At 46.8% G+C, this 22,456-nt stretch overlaps 1 protein-coding gene across 3 annotated transcripts in view; it reads right to left on the minus strand.

The window, feature by feature from the left end:
• Positions 1-3,579: 3,579 nt before the first annotated feature.
• asap2b (ArfGAP with SH3 domain, ankyrin repeat and PH domain 2b) overlaps positions 3,580-22,456 on the minus strand; it is a 57,512-nt gene continuing 38,635 nt past the window's right edge. Inside the window, exons 19-28 of one of the 3 annotated variants that reach the window (XM_084314978.1) lie at positions 21,672-21,787; positions 21,522-21,589; positions 19,590-19,697; positions 18,728-18,971; positions 15,519-15,623; positions 14,922-15,207; positions 14,156-14,214; positions 13,932-14,014; positions 13,625-13,738; positions 3,580-4,099 (exon numbers count right to left, since the gene is read on the minus strand). In XM_084314978.1, coding sequence (XP_084171104.1) covers positions 4,025-4,099; positions 13,625-13,738; positions 13,932-14,014; positions 14,156-14,214; positions 14,922-15,207; positions 15,519-15,623; positions 18,728-18,971; positions 19,590-19,697; positions 21,522-21,589; positions 21,672-21,787 — 1,258 coding nt within the window. In that variant the 3' untranslated portion in view covers positions 3,580-4,024. Of the gene's footprint in view, positions 4,100-13,624; positions 13,745-13,931; positions 14,015-14,155; positions 14,215-14,921; positions 15,208-15,518; positions 15,624-18,727; positions 18,972-19,589; positions 19,698-21,521; positions 21,590-21,671; positions 21,788-22,456 lie in introns of all 3 variants that reach the window. The other 2 variants (XM_084314977.1, XM_084314979.1) reach the window with 2 other exon arrangements.

Raw genomic sequence — 22,456 nt, forward strand, 5'->3', positions numbered from 1 at the left:
ATTGGAATACTGACAAAGCCATGCTTGGTCTTTATTGTACAACTGGGTTAGGACATTTGTAGGGGCCAGTTTTGAATTGCAGTCTCCCGTAGGTGTTCTTTGAGAGTGTTTTTGAAGGTGGGTAGTGATTTACATTCCTTTACAGCTTTGGGTAGGGCGTTCCACATTGTTGTGGCATAATTGCGAAACATGTTTAGTCCCTTGTTTGAGCCGAATCTGGGTTTTACATGATTTGTGGAGCTCCCTCTGGTGTTGTGATCGTGGTATTCACTGACCTTTGGGAAGTATTTTGACATGTACATGGGTACCTTGGTCGTGTAGTGTATCTTGTAGACCAGGCCCATTGCAAGTTGCTGTACTCTGTCGTCTACTCTAAGCCATCCTAGGTTGGCAAAGTGTGCAGGGGTGAGGTGGGTTCTAGGAGTCAGGTCAAGCAGTAGTCTGACTAGTTTGTTTTGAGATGTTTGTAATTTGGTTTTTAGTGCCTTTGAGGTGCTTTGGTACCATGAGGTGCAAGCATAGTCGTAGTACCCTTGAATGAGTGCTCCTGCCAGAGTCTTCAGGGTATTCTTGTTTACCAGGGAGGAGATCCGGTACAAGAATCGAGTTCGTTGATTGACTTTTTTTTATTACATTGGATGCCATTTTGTCACAGGAAAGATTAGCCTCTAGGATGGAACCCAGGTAGGTAATTTCATCTTTCCTTGTGACAATATTGTCACCCACTGTAACTGAGAAGCCGTCTGTTTTGCTGAGTTTGTTATTTGAACCGAAGAGAATGGACTCTGTTTTGCCCATGTGTAATGATAGTTTGTTGTCGGCGAGCCATATGCAGATTTTGCCTAGTTCCGAGCTGAGGGTTTTTTCAACCTGTAACTTGTTCTTGTCAGAGACCAGCAGGGCTGAGTCGTCCGCAAACAGGAACAAGTTGCAGTCACAAGCTGACGACATGTCATTTGCATAAATTAGGAACAGTAGTGGTCCTGGTATGCTTCCTTGAGGGACACCACAGTTCACTGTGAGGGGGGGGGGGGATAGGGTACCGTTTACCTCCACCATCTGTTCTCTCCCCTCCAGGTAGGATTGTATCCAGCTCACTGATGGAGGTGGTGGGGGTTTTGGGCATTTATGGTGGCCAGTTTCGAATTGCAGTCTCCCGTAGGTATTCTTTGAGAGTGCTTTTGAAAGTGGGTAGTGATTCACATTCCTTTACAGCTTTGGGTAGGGCGTTCCACATTGATGTGGCATAATTGCGAAACGTGTTTAGTCCCTTGTTTGAGCCGAATCTGGGTTTAACATGATTTGTGGAGCTCCCTCTGGTGTTGTGATCGTGGTATTCACTGACCTTTGGGAAGTATTTTGACATGTACATGGGTACCTTGGTCGTGTAGTGTATCTTGTAGACCAGGCCCATTGCAAGTTGCTGTACTCTGTTGTCTACTCTAAGCCATCCTAGGTTGTCAAAGTGGGCAGGGGTGATCAAAGTCCTTTTAGCTTGGCCCACCACTTCTAAATATTCGATATATTTTTAAAGTGACATATAAAAACGCCACTGTGCGTGCGTGCACGTGTATGTGTGTGTGGGGGGGCCTCCACAAGAATCTGGCCCAGGGGCCTCTGAAGTCTTAATCTGGCCTTGGCCACCTGACCGCAACAATTGTGTGTATTGAGCCGTACTGTATTGTACCCATTCTGCAATCTGTTAAATACAATTTTCATTCATTCATTCATACTTGCCGTCTTTGGCGTTGAGCCAACAAAGTCATCAATGGGTTTTGGGTCCCTAAACAATGGTATTGGTATAGGGGCACAGAGCCACCGTGAGAATGCGCCAGCACCACCATGTGGTTATGAAAATAAAATAATAATAATAATAATAATAATAATAGTAATATAAAGAATTTTTTAGCTTTTGCAGTGGAAGTTTGGGGCCAGCTTATACCTCATACACTGTACTTACATTTGCACTTTATTATGCTATAATATTGAAATTACATCTTTAAGTTGCAGGAAATAACAGCCTGCTACGAGAACTGTTTTATTGATTCACGGCACTATAATGAAATTACCAATTATTTTGTAAATGTCCTTAGAATGGTGAGTGAGTATTTTATTTGGTTCTCAGGGTTAGTGGGATCTAGATTTTACAGTTATTGCATGCAAATCCAATGGGATAAGAAAGTTTGACCAAGCGCTGGTGGCCATTTTGAAATGTAACGCCCCAATATCCAGTTTTGTTTCCAATATATCTATCAACACATCTGCCAAATTTGGTGCTTTTATCACAAAATGAACAATTGGTTTGATATGTTGAGCTATGCCGCACCACTATTAACAATTGTGTGTATTGAGCTGTACTGTATTGTACCCATTCTGCAATCTGTTAAATAAAGTTTTCATTAATTCATTAATTCAACAAGACGAAAGCATCCCCTTAACAATTGTGTGTATTGAGCCGTACTGTATTGTACCCATTCTGCAATCTGTTAATAAAGTTTTCAATCAATCAATCAATCAATCAATTAATCCTCCACTGATCATTGCAGTTTGCAGACAAGCAAGTTAGAGCAAAATGCAATCTTCCGTAGGCATGAGGGAAGATAAAAACAAACAAAATTGAACATTGAAGTACTGCTCTGGGCTTTCTTATCATTTATTGTGTCTACAAACTAATAACTTTAAGTAGACATACTTATTGCTGTTCTGCAAAGTAAATCAGAACTGTTCTGTAAAGTAATTCAAAATTGAAATTGTTATAATGTACCTTAGAACGGGTGAAAAGGCGGATGAGAAATACCTAGCTCTGACAGTAGTAAACATCTAAAACTGCCATAGAACTGTCAAGACACACCATTGAGTTGATCATACTCAAAGTATTAAGAGCGAAATACTGCTCTAGGCTTTCTTATTATTTATTGTGCCTAAAAACGAATAAAACGTAAGTAGACATACTTATTGCTGTTGTTCTGTAAAGTCAGCTAAATGACTAAATGTAATGTAAATGTATACATTTCGTCTTCATATTTGATTTTTTTTGTTTTGGGAAGGGCACTTGTGGCCCCCCTTCAGCCCTATCTGTGCACGCCACTGTTCTATAAGGTACTTTAGAGCGGGGAAAAGGTGGAGTATGAGAAAGACCTATGGCTCTGACAGCACCCATCTAAATGTCTATTTGATGTGTATCAGTGATAATGAAACCGTAAACAGAGGCCTATTAAGATGTTAGATCCTAATATGAAAAACGATGTGATTTAATGTTCTATGCCTTACCTTTGTCTATTTTATCCTTATTTTATGTCTGCATTTTATGCATTGCTCTTGATCTGCCAATGTTGTGCTCATTTTATGTCTGTCTTTTTATTTAATACATTTTTTTTACTGCTGTGAAGCACTTTGAGCTACAATTCTTGTATGAAAGGTGCTGTACAAATTACGTTTATTATTATTATTATCTTCGTCGTCATCAGCATCAACACTATTTAGAAGAAAGAGAAGATCTTCCTACGATACATAAATGATTTGTTCATTGAGGTTTGGTTCTTTACAGATGTCCATCAATTCACATGACATTGCCTTGAAAACACATCTTTTAATGACACTGTGCATCATGAGAACATAAGGGAGATGTACATTTAATTCCATGTCCAGTTCAATATCACAGCTCAAATATACACATACAGAGTTACCCTGCAACCCTGTCACCTGCATATTCAAATGCTAAAATATGATGTTCCATCACGTGTTCCTAAAAATCCAGTACAAGCAGTGTGTGTCAATAATGTAACATAAAATAAGCTCTGAGACAAGCATCTATACAGATCAGGGGTCTCCTGTCTCCATGTTAAAGTAACTGCTTAAAATTTGGCACATACTGTCGCATAAGGGAGGTCACCTTGTTATCATCCTTGGCCACAACTAAATGACTTTATGTCTCCACGTTGCTTTTATTCAAATATAGAAACAAACACTGATATACAATAGTCTACATCTCTTGATGGCAGCTTTGGTCCAACATGCTGAGGCATCAGTCAGTGATGAAATGTACAAATGTCACAGGAAAGACGCCTCTCCTGGTCGGTTCCGCTTCAATGTGTCCATACTGCAAAACACAAGAGAACACAGTCAGCGGTTGAATAGAAAATTAACAATGTATTTTCTCTAGTAAATCAGAGAGAGCGAGAGAGACATTTAAACTCCCCTTTTTTAAACACAGAAATCCATCACAATCCTTTTTTATAGATTTGAATGACAGAAATCTATTACTGTTATGGTTTGTAACCGACCCCAATCGCACAACACAAGACAGGTATGATGGTTTGCCAAGAAACAGATATTTATTGAGAGACAGGGAAAAAGGGCACTGTCCCTTTAAGGGAGAACACAAATACAGGAATATAACAAGAGGGGAAAAACTAGGTGCCTTTAAGAGGCGGGCAGGAAAAGGGAACACTAAGGGAAGGTTAATGAACGCTAGGGGAAAGTTAAAGGAACACTAGGGGAAGGTTAAAGGAACAGAGGAACTAGAGACTAGGAGAAGTCGGGACAAGGAGAGCTAGGGAACAGGAGAACTGGGGACTAGGAGAACTAGGGACAAGGAACTAGGTGGAACTAGAAGGGGAGAACTTGGGACCAGGAACTAGGTGGAACTAGAAAGGGGAGAACTAGGGACAGAGGGGACTGAGGCCCGCGGAGGCGGCTGGGGAACAGGGAGGAACTGGGGACAGAGACCCGCGGAGGCGGGCTGGGGACAGGGAGGAACTGGGGACTGGTGGGAAAACATCTGGGCCGCTCTGCAGAACAGAGGAGAGGGTTAATATTCAAAAGGGAACAAACAGAGCAGATGCAGAACAGTCCAAATAAACAGAGTAACAAAGTAATAATATCTTCGTGTGACAAACACACAGGGGGAGATGTAATGTCCAAAAATACTATCTAAGTGAGAACAAAAACAGAGTGGGAGATGAAATGTCCAAACTACTAACTAAGTGAGAACTAAAGGAGGCATTACGCTGGGTGAGTGACATCACAATCAAAACTCACCCAGGCGTATGCGTAATGGTACAGGAACAGCAGCGAGACGGGGGCAAGAGGCATTACGCTGGGTGAGTGACATCACAATCAAAACTCACCCAGGCGTATGCGTAATGGTACAGGAAACAGCAGCGGGAACGGGGGCAAGAGGCATTACGCTGGGTGAGTGACATCACAATCAAAACTCACCCAGGCGTATGCGTAATGGTACAGGAAACAGCAGCGGGAACGGGGGCAAGAGGCATTACGCTGGGTGAGTGACATCACAATCAAAACTCACCCAGGCGTATGCGTAATGGTACAGGAAACAGCAGCGGGAACGGGGGCAAGAGGCATTACGCTGGGTGAGTGACATCACAATCAAAACTCACCCAGGCGTATGCGTAATGGTACAGGGACAGCAGCGGGGCGAGGGCATCGCCACCGGGTGGCTGGCTGTCCGAGCCGAGGAACAGAGTGCTGGAACAGCGGCGGTGGCGAGGGTGTCGTCCACCGGGTAGCCGCTGTCGGAGCCGAGGAACAGAGTGCTGGAACAGTGGCGGTGGCGAGGGTGTCGTCCACCGGGTAGCCGACTGTCGGAGCCGAGGAACAGAGTGCTGGAACAGTGGCGGTGGCGAGGGTGTCGTCCACCGGGTAGCCGACTGTCGGAGCCGAGGAACAGAGTGCTGGAACAGTGGCGGTGGCGAGGGTGTCGTCCACCGGGTAGCCGCTGTCGGAGCCGAGGAACAGAGTGCTGGAACAGCGGCGGTGGCGAGGGTGTCGTCCACCGGGTAGCCGCTGTCGGAGCCGAGGAACAGAGTGGCGCGCCACACCTTGGTGTGCGCGTCGGAACCGAGAGACGCATCGGGGTGCGTCTGCGAGGAGGAGTGTGCCAAGCACGAGGATCCTTGGAAGATGCGCGTTGCGCGCTGGAGACTGGAGAGCGTGCCAAGCCCTTGAAGATGCGCGTTGCGCGCTGGTGACTGGAGAGCGTGCCAAGCCCTTGCAGATGCGCGTTGCGCGCTGGTGACTGGAGAGCGTGCCAAGCACGAGGATCCTTGGAAGATGCGCGTTGCGCGCTGGAGACTGGAGAGCGTGCCAAGCCCTTGAAGATGTGCGTTGCGCGCTGGTGACTGGAGAGCGTGCCAAGCCCTTGCAGATGCGCGTTGCGCGCTGGTGACTGGAGAGCGTGCCAAGCACGAGGATCCTTGGAAGATGCGCGTTGCGCGCTGGAGACTGGAGAGCGTGCCAAGCCCTTGAAGATGCGCGTTGCGCGCTGGTGACTGGAGAGCGTGCCAAGCCCTTGCAGATGCGCGTTGCGCGCTGGTGACTGGAGAGCGTGCCAAGCCCGAGGGTCCGGGAGATGCGCGTTGGTCTAGATGTGCGTCAGGACGAACAGCTGCGCTGGGGTCTGCAGTGGAGCGCTGGGGTGCCTCCCGTGGAAGTACAGGGAGCGCAGAACAGTCTCCTCCACAGGCTACGGCGACAGCAGACGAAGGCTGGAGCAAAACATCTCAAGGCTGGAGAAATCCATATACAGCATTGGTAGACCAGAGGATCTCCCGAAAGAGTCTAGATGTTAGAGAATATGACTCAGCATGAATACAACACGACCCCACGCCGAAACGAGGGGAAGAGCCCTGGTATTTAAAGCCCACAGGGGAACTAATTAGCCTGCCACCACAGGTGCGAGAGGTAATTGATAATAGTCCAGGTGTGGCCACTGAGAGTAAACGAGAGTAAAGAACGAGAGGGTGGGGGCTAGAGAGAGTGAGTGAGAAGGGAATTTCTAACAGTAGGCTTAAAGAAAACAGAGAAAGTTGGTGAGCAGCGGACAAAACCTCACAGTACCCCCCCCTCAACGGGAGCCACCTGGCGACCCAAAACAAATACAGACAGAGTGGCAGGGGGCAAAACAAGACAAAAACAAAAGGTACTGGCCAAGCCAGCAGGGGAAGCCACCACAAGAGTGGGGCTAGCAAAAGAAACAGGGTCGCCGAGGGGTAACTAGGGTAGCAGAGGGGCAACAGGAGGAACTGGCCTAGAGGAAACCGGGCCTAGAGGAACCGGGTCAGGAGGAACTGGGTCCAGAGAACTAGCCTAGAGAACTGGCCAAGAGAACTGGCCTAGAGAACCGGTCTAGAGAACTGGTTTAGAGAACTGGCCTAGAGAACTGGTCTAGAGAACTGGTCTAGAGGAACTGGTCTAGAGGAACTGAGGGGCAAGCAGGGTAGCTAAGGGGTAACCATGGTAGCACCGGGAAAGGGCTAGCAGAGGGAAAGGGTAGCTGCCAAGGCACTGATAGCTACAGGGCCTATGCTAGCTGTACTGCTACATCAACATAGAGGCTGCGCTAGCTGCCGAGCTAGGCTAGCAGGGGGAAAGGGTAGCTGCCAAGGTACTGATAGCTACAGGGCCTATGCCAGCTGTACTGCTACATTAACATAGAGGCTGCGCTAGCTGCCGGAGCTAGGCTGGCAGACAGGGCTGGACCAGCATGAGAGAACAAGCTAGCTGGAAGGACAGTCCTAGCTGTGTGAGATAAACTGACCTTGCTAGCTGAAGGGCAGTCCTAGCAGTGTGAGATAAACTGACCTTGCTAGCTGAAAAGGCAGTCCTAGCAGTGGGAGAAAAACTGACCTTGCTAGCTGAAAAGGCAGTCCTAGCAGTGAGAGATAAACTGACCTTGCTAGCTGAAAAGGCAGTCCTAGCAGTGGGAGATAAACTGACCTTGCTAGCTGAAAGGGCAGTCCTAGCAGTGGGATAAACTACACAAAAAAGTGGAGGCCATGCAGAGGGACCGGGTTAGCTGCTTGGGCCTGGCTAGCTACAGGGCCCATGCCAGCAGCAAGGGCTGCATAAACATAGAGGCTGTGCTAGCCGCCGAGGCAAAGCTAGCAGACAGGGCCATGCTGGTAGTAGAGGCCTAACAAGCTGCAGGGGGGTCAAACAGGGCTAAGAGGGGAGCTAAACAGGGGAGCTAACCGGGGAGACTAACAAGCTAAACAAGGGAGCTAAACAGGGCTAACAAGGAAGCTAAACTGGGCTAACAGGGAAGCTAGAGGGAACAAGAGAAAAAAAAGGCAAACTCAACATACACCGTCTGTGCTGGCTGGGGTCGTCGATTTGGTGGGGTCGTACTGTTATGGTTTGTAACCGACCCCAATCGCACAACACAAGACAGGTATGATGGTTTGCCAAGAAACAGATATTTATTGAGAGACAGGGAAAAAGGGCACTGTCCCTTTAAGGGAGAACACAAATACAGGAATATAACAAGAGGGGAAAAACTAGGTGCCTTTAAGAGGCGGGCAGGAAAAGGGAACACTAAGGGAAGGTTAATGAACGCTAGGGGAAAGTTAAAGGAACACTAGGGGAAGGTTAAAGGAACAGAGGAACTAGAGACTAGGAGAAGTCGGGACAAGGAGAGCTAGGGAACAGGAGAACTGGGGACTAGGAGAACTAGGGACAAGGAACTAGGTGGAACTAGAAGGGGAGAACTTGGGACCAGGAACTAGGTGGAACTAGAAAGGGGAGAACTAGGGACAGAGGGGACTGAGGCCCGCGGAGGCGGCTGGGGAACAGGGAGGAACTGGGGACAGAGACCCGCGGAGGCGGGCTGGGGACAGGGAGGAACTGGGGACTGGTGGGAAAACATCTGGGCCGCTCTGCAGAACAGAGGAGAGGGTTAATATTCAAAAGGGAACAAACAGAGCAGATGCAGAACAGTCCAAATAAACAGAGTAACAAAGTAATAATATCTTCGTGTGACAAACACACAGGGGGAGATGTAATGTCCAAAAATACTATCTAAGTGAGAACAAAAACAGAGTGGGAGATGAAATGTCCAAACTACTAACTAAGTGAGAACTAAAGGAGGCATTACGCTGGGTGAGTGACATCACAATCAAAACTCACCCAGGCGTATGCGTAATGGTACAGGAACAGCAGCGAGACGGGGGCAAGAGGCATTACGCTGGGTGAGTGACATCACAATCAAAACTCACCCAGGCGTATGCGTAATGGTACAGGAAACAGCAGCGGGAACGGGGGCAAGAGGCATTACGCTGGGTGAGTGACATCACAATCAAAACTCACCCAGGCGTATGCGTAATGGTACAGGAAACAGCAGCGGGAACGGGGGCAAGAGGCATTACGCTGGGTGAGTGACATCACAATCAAAACTCACCCAGGCGTATGCGTAATGGTACAGGAAACAGCAGCGGGAACGGGGGCAAGAGGCATTACGCTGGGTGAGTGACATCACAATCAAAACTCACCCAGGCGTATGCGTAATGGTACAGGGACAGCAGCGGGGCGAGGGCATCGCCACCGGGTGGCTGGCTGTCCGAGCCGAGGAACAGAGTGCTGGAACAGCGGCGGTGGCGTCGTCCACCGGGTAGCCGCTGTCGGAGCCGAGGAACAGAGTGCTGGAACAGTGGCGGTGGCGAGGGTGTCGTCCACCGGGTAGCCGACTGTCGGAGCCGAGGAACAGAGTGCTGGAACAGTGGCGGTGGCGAGGGTGTCGTCCACCGGGTAGCCGACTGTCGGAGCCGAGGAACAGAGTGCTGGAACAGTGGCGGTGGCGAGGGTGTCGTCCACCGGGTAGCCGCTGTCGGAGCCGAGGAACAGAGTGCTGGAACAGCGGCGGTGGCGAGGGTGTCGTCCACCGGGTAGCCGCTGTCGGAGCCGAGGAACAGAGTGGCGCGCCACACCTTGGTGTGCGCGTCGGAACCGAGAGACGCATCGGGGTGCGTCTGCGAGGAGGAGTGTGCCAAGCACGAGGATCCTTGGAAGATGCGCGTTGCGCGCTGGAGACTGGAGAGCGTGCCAAGCCCTTGAAGATGCGCGTTGCGCGCTGGTGACTGGAGAGCGTGCCAAGCCCTTGCAGATGCGCGTTGCGCGCTGGTGACTGGAGAGCGTGCCAAGCACGAGGATCCTTGGAAGATGCGCGTTGCGCGCTGGAGACTGGAGAGCGTGCCAAGCCCTTGAAGATGCGCGTTGCGCGCTGGTGACTGGAGAGCGTGCCAAGCCCTTGCAGATGCGCGTTGCGCGCTGGTGACTGGAGAGCGTGCCAAGCACGAGGATCCTTGGAAGATGCGCGTTGCGCGCTGGAGACTGGAGAGCGTGCCAAGCCCTTGAAGATGCGCGTTGCGCGCTGGTGACTGGAGAGCGTGCCAAGCCCTTGCAGATGCGCGTTGCGCGCTGGTGACTGGAGAGCGTGCCAAGCCCGAGGGTCCGGGAGATGCGCGTTGGTCTAGATGTGCGTCAGGACGAACAGCTGCGCTGGGGTCTGCAGTGGAGCGCTGGGGTGCCTCCCGTGGAAGTACAGGGAGCGCAGAACAGTCTCCTCCACAGGCTACGGCGACAGCAGACGAAGGCTGGAGCAAAACATCTCAAGGCTGGAGAAATCCATATACAGCATTGGTAGACCAGAGGATCTCCCGAAAGAGTCTAGATGTTAGAGAATATAGGGCGGCTAGGTGGTGTAGTGGGCAAGGCACTCGCCACCAGTGTGGAGACGCTAGGATTCGCGTGTTCGAATCCAGCTCTCCACATTGTTTTCAGTTTAGCTGGTCGTCCGCAGTAATACACATTGGCCGTATTACGGGGAGGGAAAACTGAAGGGTGGGGATCGAACGTTGTGAACAAGCGACTCCTACAAGTCGGTTGGTGCGCCTGCGCAGTAGAATCAGGAAGTGTCGGGGGCAGCGTGAGCCTCCCACGCGTTACTCCTCGACACTGAGAGATCGAGCTGCGCAGGTGAAAAGATGCGACTGCTGTTACCTCAAGTACCGGAGGGGACTTGTGCTATGTATGACTTAGTCCACATTGCAGCCGGCTTGTGGGAGGCAAGAAACAGCGTTCGTGACAGGGGAGGGTTGAATTGGATGATACGAAAATTGGGATGGGAGAAAATATAGAAAAATGGGAGAAAAAGTGGATCAAAAAAAAAAGATGTTAGAGAATATGACTCAGCATGAATACAACACGACCCCACGCCGAAACGAGGGGAAGAGCCCTGGTATTTAAAGCCCACAGGGGAACTAATTAGCCTGCCACCACAGGTGCGAGAGGTAATTGATAATAGTCCAGGTGTGGCCACTGAGAGTAAACGAGAGTAAAGAACGAGAGGGTGGGGGCTAGAGAGAGTGAGTGAGAAGGGAATTTCTAACAGTAGGCTTAAAGAAAACAGAGAAAGTTGGTGAGCAGCGGACAAAACCTCACAATTACAATCTTATTATTTTTTTTTCTTTTCATAGACTTTAATGACAGAAAATGAAATCTATAAAAAAAAAATCATAAGCCAAACGGTGAAGCACAATTACATAAAAATCCAAAATAAAATAAAATACGACTTTGACAGGTGGTCAAAACTCAGTACAGGCACGGGTATCAATAGTTAAGATGGATGTCCTACCTAGAATCAACTTCATCAGCTCAATGCTACCGTTACCCCCTCCAGATGGTTACTGGAAGATATTACACTCTTCCGCATACAAATGTATTTGGAATAACAAACCACCACGTATAAAAAGATCCACCGCACAGAGAAACAAAGCCGACGGAGGTATGGCATTTCCAGATTTTTTCCACTATTTTAAGGCGTACACTTTAAGACCACTGACAACCTGGTTTGATCCCGAAGCATCAGTATCCTGGAGAAATTTAGAAGTAAATATAGTAGCACCACATAGACTGCAGGACATACACCAACTTATCAATTAAGCAATGCAAACTGAAATTTGGCCCCATTATTACTCATGCGATCCGGATATGGCGTGAAACACAAAAAAAAATGTCTAACCCACATAAATGGCATAATCATACTCCCTTATTCAATAACAATGCACTCCTGATTGGAAAACGACCTATAAGATTCCCTAGATGGGAAAAGCAGGGCATACACACATTAGGAGATGTTTTCAACAAACAGGGTTTTTGTAGTTATGAGGAAATACACAAAAAAATTTAATCTCACCGGTTCCACATATTATTTTTACGCACAGTTATTGTTATGTTTGAAGGCTCACGGTGTCCCATTAAGGATACCAATTGTACACCACAGATACCACAAATTCTTCTATGAAAGAGAGACATCGAGAGGTTTTGTATCAGATTTTTATCATCAATTACTAACGTCCTCGTATGAAATCCTCCACCTAGACTCAGTCTGGAGGAGGGATATACCAGACCTGGAAATTGATTTTGATTGGCAAGAAGCCTGGGCAAATGTTCGACTTGCATCACGGAACCCGGACCATCAACAAATCAACCTTAACTATATTCATAGGACATACTTGACTCCTATAAGACTGAACAGAATGGGTCTTAAACAAGACTCCAAATGCTCCTTATGTACAAATGGGGACGAGAGTACATTTATGCACATGTACTGGGACTGCCCACCAGTCAAGATATTCTGGAAAAAAGTGACCCAGCAATTATCAAATCTCTTAACTCTGAATATACCTGTACACCCCTCTGTATTACTGTTGAATGATGTTTTTGAGTGTGCAGTACCTATACAGCTAAAGAGATTGGTTTTATCTGGTATCACAGCGGCTAAAAAGCTGATAGCATCACGATGGTTTCAACCGGAAAAAAATTGCCGGAAGGTCTGGATTCTCACTTATCTCGATGTGATTTATCTAGAAATATCTACAGCAAGAATTTTGGGTCTCAGTGAATCCAAAATTACAATGTGGTTATAAGTGGTGGAGAGAATAAAAGCTAGCATATAATTGTAGTGCCTGGTTAGGAGCGAATGATAATGGATGGATTATCCAAGGGGGGGGGCCCGGGGGGGGAGCGAGCGAGAGCATATGTGTGTAGGGTATTAGATAGCAGGTATTAGGTGTATATCTTGTATAAGACATTTATTTAAATGGTGATTTCATTGGATGTGCACTGTTAATTAATGCTTGTATATCTAATTTTATGTTGTCATGCTTGTTTATGTGTTTGTTTAAAAAATTATAAAAAAAAAGAAGAAAAAAAAGAAAAAAAAATTCAGGGAGGTTGTAAATTCTTTGCTCATCTTATGCCTATGTCTCCATCACTGCTGTGAAGCACTTTGGGATGCAATTCTTGTATGAAAGCTGCTATAAGTGCAAATGTTTTCACAGGAATTCTATCTAGGAATTCTAGAACTATATAGCATTCGATGACCAGGAGGAGCCATTGTTACATTGTCGTTAAAGGAACACGCCAACATTTTGGGAAATTAGCTTACAGTCTTCTCCAGAGAGAGATAAGAAGATAGATACCAGTTTTCTCTCAGTGCGTTCAGGAGAAAGATATCTGGCTGCATGTTAGCCTAGCTTAGCACAATGAATGGAAGCGGACATGGCTGGTTAGCCTAGGCATTGTCCAACTAACACCTCTCCCGAAGGCTAACCGGTCATGTCCGCTTCCATTCAATTGTGCTAAGCTAGGCTAACATGCAGCCAGATAGCTTTCTACTGAACGCACAGAGAGGAAACTGGTATCTATCTTCTTGTCTCTCTCTGGAGAAGACGGTAAGCTAATTTCCCAAAATGTTGGCGTGTTCCTTTAACGTGTGAGATTGTACACAGAGGGAAGGAAGAGTTAAAAAGTGGGCGGTACTTACCCACCACTCGAGATCCTCTTCCCCGTCCACCACTATCACCTCTCCCTCGACAAACGTCAGCTCGTCTGGGTTATCTGCTGAGCAGCTGTAGATGGCTTTCACCCTCTGAGTCTTCTGTTTCTTGAGATACAAACAAACAAGGAGACAAAGCGACGGACGTGGACAGTTAACTCTATACGTTTAATCAAAATTGTCTTCCTTTTGTCCAGCAACTTGGATGAAGCCTGTCAGTGCAGGTGTTATGTGGGAGGAGTCGTCAGAATTCGTGGAACTACTGGTATTGCTTTGGGGGAGCTGCAGTACTTACAGGGAAGTTAGTGCGAGGCTTGGGCGTCGGTGGTGAAGCCAGGCCAGAGCTCTGTGGGGGTTTTGATTGAGGCAAACCCCTAGCTGCACGTACATGAAGAAAAAGAAACAGGTGATTCTATCAGTGGGTGTGTGTGTGTGTGTGTATTTGTGATTTTTGTGTGTGTGTATTTGTGATGTTTGTGGGTGTGTGTGTGTGTGTGTATTTGTGGTTTTTGTGTTTACCTGGCCTATCAATAGATCCAGTCCTAACTGGTGGTCTTTTTGGGACGTTCGTCTCTGACCTTAAAACAAAGTATAAGAATTGATATACTGTAGTTGAATTGTGCAAAAAATATATATATAAATAACATTTGATCAATCAATGAACAATATTTCATCAAAACATGTGAGGGGCTGTGTCCACCGGGCACCTCCTGTTTAGCTGACAGTGCTAAACAGATGTTGAGGGAAGCGCCGTTTATGGACGCTGTTGTTGTGCTCTTTTGCCGAAAGCTGAAATGTTTTCAACTTCTAGCGCTCACCACTCGGAACGGGCACCAGCGCAGCGTTTCCATGGAAACAAATAAGAAGCCAGATCCCCGATGGACACACAGCCCAAGGGCTTAATCCCATGGCACCCCCTTCCCCCATCTCTTTGATGATCTCCCTCTACCCATCTTTCCTTCCTACCCCCATCCCTCCCCCCGTTCCTTCCTACCCCCCTTCCCAATCTTTCCATATGTCCCCAAAATGTCACGACACCCCTATATTCGTGTATTCCTGTGAAACCCCACCCTTTCCAGTTTTGTATGTATAAAGATGTTTCAAGATCCGGTGAGGGCTCTCTCTTCCCGTGGTGTCTTAGCTAAACACCTCGTTGAGATTCATCCAGCCTAACCTTTACTATTTTGTATTGATACTTTGATTGAGTTAATAAATCGTATTAACCAGGTCTCTTTGGACTGAGTAAATGATTAGCTTAGGCTATTTCCCACCACAAAGGTCTTACCTAGTGGGTGATTTCGGTGATTTCGGCGACTTCGGCCCCGAGAGTCTGCCGGACTGGTGGATGGGTACAGGGGGTGGCTGTGGCGAGGATTTGAATGGTCGTGCCGCACAAGGAATAGTCAGCGCGGTGGGGACCGGTGGTAGTTGCATGGCTGGCGGCGCGGTGGGTACCGGTGGTGGAGGCAGCGGTGGGAGAGGCGTGTTCCTGGCCGAGTGGCTCTTTGTCTCCAACATACTGGTCCTCTTGTTTATGGCAGGAGGTGGTGGCGGCACAGCTGGTGGAAGTACTGCGAGAACACGGAAGTATTGTAATGTTACAGTCTGGTTATTTAGTCTGGATATATTATTGGATGTATTAACTCTGTGAAACAGAATCAAATAGAATAGCCCATTCCTACTGGCCCTCAAAAATGGAATGAGGGCTAAATATCACCGTCACTCTGTTTATCTTTGTTATCTCTGTGTTATCTTTGGTTAACAGATGCCATGTTGTCATCTGTCCCCGAACAGACTGGTCCGTTCAGAAAAACACACGTCGAATCACGAAAGAAAAAACATGCACTTAATGGCATTTTGGTGGACAGAGAACAGCTCTCACCATACATAGAGCTGTTCCTCTCCGGTGTGTGAGGCTTGGGCGGGTCAGAGGAGGACCGCTGTCTACCCACAGTCTCCAAAGTGCCTGGCCTGTTAGGTGCTGGACCTGTACGAGACAACAGTGTCAAAGGGTTTTCACACCTCTGCTTCCAAGGAGCTGAACCCAGGGGGCAGCAGCGCAGCAACAGTGTGTGTGTGTGTGTGGTTGTATTAAGGATAATATAATAATAATAAACTGGACTTTTGAAGAAGTCTTTATTCATCATGCAGTGACACACGCATGCGATGGGCGGCACACACAGGAACACACACATGCAATTGTTTTTGGGTCACAGATGAAATTGAGTCTCTGGGCTTGACCCATCCCGTCGTCCTTCCCTCCAAGGGCAGCCGGGAGTGGAGCCGCGCCCCGGGGACCAATCCAAGTGCTCCTGTGCATCTTCGTCAGGGAACGCGACAGCATTAGCGATCTGTTGTGCATGTTTTTCCACTTGGTTTATCTTATCGGGAGGGGAAACCCTTGCGAGCATGGGGAGAACTCCACACAGAAAGGCCCGGGAGATACCCCACCTGGCAGGGACGTGCACAGGACTTTAGAGGGGCAGGTGCTCAAAGGCTGAAAAGGGCACTGGGCCTGTGCTATTTTTGGGGGCCCTTTTTGGGCGGGGAGGGGCCTTTGTAGGGCTGGGCGATAAAACGATAACGATAAATATCGCAATAAATTATTTCCTCGAAATAAACATGAAACGTGGTCGCAAAGTTTCGATATATCGATTTTCCAAGTTTGGCTCCGCTCAGCCTCGGCTCAACACACTCACTAACAACAACCAACGTTACGTGATGACATGCTTACGCGCCCCACAGCTCCAGATGCGCTACTGTTTTGGTTTAGGACTCAAGTGGCTAGGATAATTAGCTTGCACGGCGCTATTTTATATATTTACGTGCCGAGTATGTGTGTGGCGTGAATTCTGATGCCACGGTTATAGTAGTGTGTGGTATACGGTGGGCGTCGTTGCAATGTATTGGGGCGGAACATAGTATTTTAGGGATATTTAGGACATTTGGATACATGGGTGCCTAGGATAATTAGCTTGCACGGCGCAATGGTATAGTTTGGCTAGCTAGGATAATTAGCTTGCACGGCGCTATTTTATATATTTACGTGCCGAGTATGTGTGTGGCGTGAATTCTGATGCCACGGTTATAGTAGTGTGTGGTATACGGTGGGCGTCGTTGCAATGTATTGGGGCGGAACAGAGTATTTTAGGGATATTTAGGACATTTGGATACATGGGTGGCTAGGATAATTAGCTTGCACGGCGCAATGGTATAGTTTGGCTAGCTAGGATAATTAGCTTGCACGGCGCTATTTTATATATTTAAGTGCCGAGTATGTATGTGGCGTGAATTCTGATGCCACGGTTATAGTAGTGTGTGGTATACGGTGGACGTCGTTGCAATGTATTGGGGCGGAACAGAGTATTTTAGGGATATTTACTAGTACATTGTCATGGGATACACTGCTCGCTCTGGCTAACTGCTAACGTGCGCGGACTGATGACGACATCAACTCGAGACATTCGCAGCAGAAAAACAAGTCTATTAATAGCCCGTCCATCGGCGCCGGGCATAATAAGTTAATTAAACTTGACAGACATTATATCGACGATAATTATCGATATCGAGTTATATGAAAATAATTGTATAATTTTATCGCGATAACGTTTTTGGCCATATCGCCCAGCCCTAGGCCTTTTTTTTTTTTTTTTTTTTTTGACCAGTCAGCTGGTTCTTTTTGCGTTTATCGCTTTTTTTTTTCTGGTCAAGTATGACCGACAAAAACAGGTTGAATGGGGGTATAGATGGGGGGAAAGACACTCTGAGAAAGTACGGCTTGTCCGGGAGTCGAACTCGCTACCCCAGATCCGTGACGCGCACGGTTGTCCCCGACGCCAAAATAGCGTTCGAGGTACGCGGTGAGCTACTGGAGCTCCCAGCCCTAGGCCTTTTTATGCTTTTTGGGGGGTTTTGGTGATCAAATATTGAATATTGAACTATAATAATCAGTGCAGGAGCTCACTTATCCTTGAAAGACACTTTTATCACTGACTTAAAAGGCCCATACATCTCCATAAATGTTCAGGGGGGAGGGAATAAGTGCTTACCCTACAGACCCCAAGAAGTGCTGTATATTCTGTATTGTTTAATATAAATGCATTTTTTATTCCAATCCCGATTTGTATTTGAGATTCCCAAATCCCATCGGACTTGACTTCTTTGTGTCCCTCAGTGAGTGTAATACCAGCATTCAACTGTATGCGCCACAGCGGTTTCTATCATCATCATCATCATCACCACCCACGCTATGCATAAAATATAGGTCCGCGGAGAGGCACGCTGAGGAGGCCGTGCAAAATGCAATGGAATATGGGGCATCTCTCTCTCTTTACCTAATATTTTGATTCTATCCTGACATTTTTAGTTGGAAGGGCAGTCTATATGCGTAAAGAATTTATTTAAATTAAATTTTTCAAAAAGGCACTTTTTTTATGAGGCTCAAAAAGGCAGGTGCTCAAGCACCCCTTGGGCTCTATGTGTGCACGTGCCTGCCACCTGGGTACCTGGCAAGGCGGAAACCTGGTCCCCAAGTGGGAATCGAACCCTGGACCTTCTAGCTGTGAGGCGACAGTGTTAACCACTACACCAAACCTCTTCCTATCTCCACACAGCAGTGTTGTAGTATTCAAGTCCAGGACTGATTTTCAGGACTCGACTTGGACTGGAGCACTGATGACTCGGACTTGGAACGTGCAGGCGAGGACTCAAGATAAATACAGTTATTTATTACCTTTTTTGTCATAGGCCCTAATCATTTGGCATAAGAGATTGATGGCTAGTGAATTTGTTTGGCTATTGTGTCACAAAGTAACTCCCTGTGTCATTTATGTTTAATGTAGACCTTTTTTTATTTGTATGTCAGCTCAGACTCAACCTTGATGACTTGGACTCGGACTCGGACTAGGGTAATGGGGACTCGACTCGGACTCTTCTTTGGTGACTCGGACTTGGACTCGAACACTGGGGGACTTGGACTCGAGATTTAGTGACTCGACTACAACGCTGCCACACGGCCACAAGGGGAAATGGTAACTTTGCTAACTTCACTTTCTCATCTAGAACATTAGTACCAAAGACAATAGAACCGACCTTTGGTGGGGAGTCTCGGGGGTAAGGGTGGGGTGGGGACCCCTGGTGCCCCGGGCGGGGGCGGGCTAATGTCCAGCATGGTGCCGTACGTCTCGTTGCTGATCATACTGCTGGCCTGAGACCTCTGCTTGTCTCTGGCCAGGGAGGCAGCATCGCGGGCCAGGGCGGCCAGGTTGGGCTGCATGGGAAGGCTGCCTGGAACAAAGCAGCTGACGGGACGCTCGTCTCGCCTGTGGGGGATGGGCTAGAGGACACGGAGCACGATATACATTTTACATTTAGTCATTTAGCCAACGCTTTTATCCAAAGCGATTGACGAGTTCTGTACGACAAGTCAGCAGAAAGTTGCAGAGTAACAATATTCATCAAACAGTGTTGAAACTTGGGTGCTGCAGTGTTGAGTGCATAGTAGTAGAGACATATTAGTATAGTAGTAATATAGGCAAGGAAGATTATTTAGTGGAAGAGTGCATGATAGTAGAAGACAGTACGATGGTTATTATACTTTTTTTTTCTTCTTTCATTTCAGATATTGATTGTTTTTAGTCGACGGCGAAAGATTAGTCGGGTTTCAGCTGTCCTAACAAACAAGTGTGAGAGCATGTCATAGCAACAGCTGTATTTGCTGTCTCAGCCGACGTATATATAGGTAAGTGTGTGTGTGTGTGTGTGTGTGTGTGTGTGTGTGTGTGTGTGTGTGTTTGTGGTCAGAAATAGAATCTAGGCAATTGACTGATAATTGCTGTAGTTTCTAAAACAATCCGACTACCAGTTGTCAATTGTTAGGCCACAGACGTACGGCATAGACCAGTGTGATGGCGTTAGGCGGGCTGTGGGTGCAGGTACCAGTGCTCCACCTCACCTTGTCCTCCATCTCATCCTCGCTCTCATCCATGTCGTCGTTGCGGAGCCGCCACTCGTACTCGACGTGCACGTGGACGTTGAACTTCCCCGTCTGAGCCTGGTTCAGCTGGCGAACAGAAACACAACAACGTTAGACACTTTAGATCCGTCTTCTCCTCCCCTTCCTGTCGCACAGATCCATGTCATCGTGTATCATCCTCCTCCATGCAGTGCATCAAAGACCCAAACTGTGATCCAAATGTAAACGAATGGGTCACCCCACCGACCCACAGAGATAAGGACCAGGAACAGAGAGATGCGTTCTCTTGTTGATGGACGGAGCGATAGATACAAAGAACCACGTGAGTTGGGGCTGTCATAGGTTTGTTTATGTTGGTCATGTTTGTTTATGTTGGTAATGTTTGTAAACATTGGAGCAAAACAGATGTACAGTATATTTTGATTTATGACGTGGTAAATAAGTTCCAAACAGCATATCTTCCATCTACAAATTGAACTGGAATCTGAGACATTTGAATGTATAATGGACAATGGAATGGATGGTGAATTTAGAGGAGTTTGGCTTGGTGACGATGGTACAAAGACATACCAACAAGTTACAACATCCACAGTACAATAGACACACATAGGACTGGTTGATAAACCGGGAATTACAGATACAGACATTCTGAATTACCAACCTAATCTTCTAAGTGCATTCCTCCAGAGCACTGGCTGTTTAGTTTTGTTCTTGACAAAATTGACAGGTAAACATTACAAACATGATGACAGACAAACATGTTGACAGGTAAATATTACAAACATGTTGACAGGTAAATATTACAAACATGTTGACAGACAAACATTACAAACATGTTGACAGACAAACATTACAAACATGATGACAGACAAACATTACAAACATGATGACAGAAAAACATTACAAACATGTTGACAGACAAACATTACAAACATGTTGACATGTAAATATTACAAACATGATGACAGACAAACATTACAAACATGATGACAGACAAACATTACAAACACGTAACACTACAAACATGATGACGGACAAACATTATAAACATGTTGACAGACAAACATTACGAACATTTGCTAGCCTTTTAAAAAAGTTAATTAATTTATTGTCACCAAGGTCAATTATGGCATAATCACGATTTTTTTTTTATCCACTTTTTCTCCCATTTTTCTATATTTTCTCCCATCCCAATTTCGTATCATCCAATTCAACCCTCCCCTGTCACGAACGCTGTTTCTTGCCTCCCACAAGCCGGCTGCAATGTGGACTAAGTCATACATAGCACAAGTCCCCTCCGGTACTTGAGGTAACAGCAGTCGCATCTTTTCACCTGCGCAGCTCGATCTCTCAGTGGCGAGGAGTAACGCGTGGGAGGCTCACGCTGCCCCCGACACTTCCTGATTCTACTGCGCAGGCGCACCAACCGACCTGTAGGAGTCGCTGTCCACAACGCCCGATCCCCACCCATCAGTTTCCCACCCCCTAATACGGCCAATGTGTATTAGTATGAACGACCAGCTAAACTGAAAGCAATGTGGAGCGCTGGGCTCGAACTGACGAGCCCAGCGTCTGCAGCATTTCGTGGCGAGTGCCTTGCCCACTACGCCACGTAGCCGCCCACGCATAATCACGATTATTTAGATTGATATTGAAATCACGACTATTAAACACGATTACTCATTGATTTGAAAACATCATATGACAACGACTGAATTAGTTTGACATTTCAAAATAACTTCAAGGTCATACCACGCAGCCCTACACATACGGTACAACGACAACAGCAACCCACACGGTGCACAGTATGACATGATAAACAATAGACAGCAGACTGTGGATACTTGTACACGAGTGTTAGCCATGTGGCATACAGGATAGTTCTGAATGCTATTTAAAAACATCACGTACCAGTTCCTCACACTGTGCGTGCCGGAGGCGCTTGGCGATGTCCAGCGGCGTTTCTCCAGATTCATTGACTGCATAGACAAAGGTACAAATTTTTTATAAAACTAGACTTGACCAACACATCCACCGCCATTAAGTTCCCAATAGAGTTACCGATAGAGATGGTGGCTTTCCCGCGCAGAAGCAGCTTGAGACACTCGCTGTTGTCCGTCAGGCAGCAGTAGTGTAGCGCTGTAGACCCTTTAGCTGTCTGCTTGTCTAGGTTCCCACTGTCACACACACACACACACACACACACACACACACACACACACACACACACACACACACACACACACACACACACACACACACACACACACACACACACACACACACACACATTATATTTGATTATTGTCATTATGCAGCACAAGGACAGTACAACGAAAAGAAGTGTGGCATCCAACCAGAGTGCAGGTGTACCGGTAAAGTGCAACAGCAATATACAATGTACAGGTAATTAAACTGGGTATAAAATATATAAATGAGTACTACTGGATGTAGTGCTAATCAGATGTATGTACAGAGTTGTAATATTAATATGTACAGTGATACAGGTATAAAGACAGTATGGTAGTAGTCATACATGGCGTAACTAGTAAGCGTAGAATATGTACAGATGTAGATCTAGTATCTACAGATATGTAAAAGGATTATGTACAGACAGAAGTGGATATATATATATATACGGTAAGAATAAATATATATATACGGTATATACAGCATTATTGTACATTTCCTCTACTCTATTCTAGTACCCACCGGCCTACCAGGGGCATAATTTACATATTGAAAATCACCATTAATGTTCAATGCAACGTTTTATTTAGATTTCTAAATCTGAAAAGGACACTCTGGGTCAGGGGTCCTCATTAATTTCCCCCTGTGTGCAGTCA

Source organism: Notolepis coatsorum, assembly GCF_963971535.1.
Source record: "Notolepis coatsorum genome assembly, chromosome: 5".
Taxonomy (NCBI): domain Eukaryota; kingdom Metazoa; phylum Chordata; class Actinopteri; order Aulopiformes; family Paralepididae; genus Notolepis; species Notolepis coatsorum.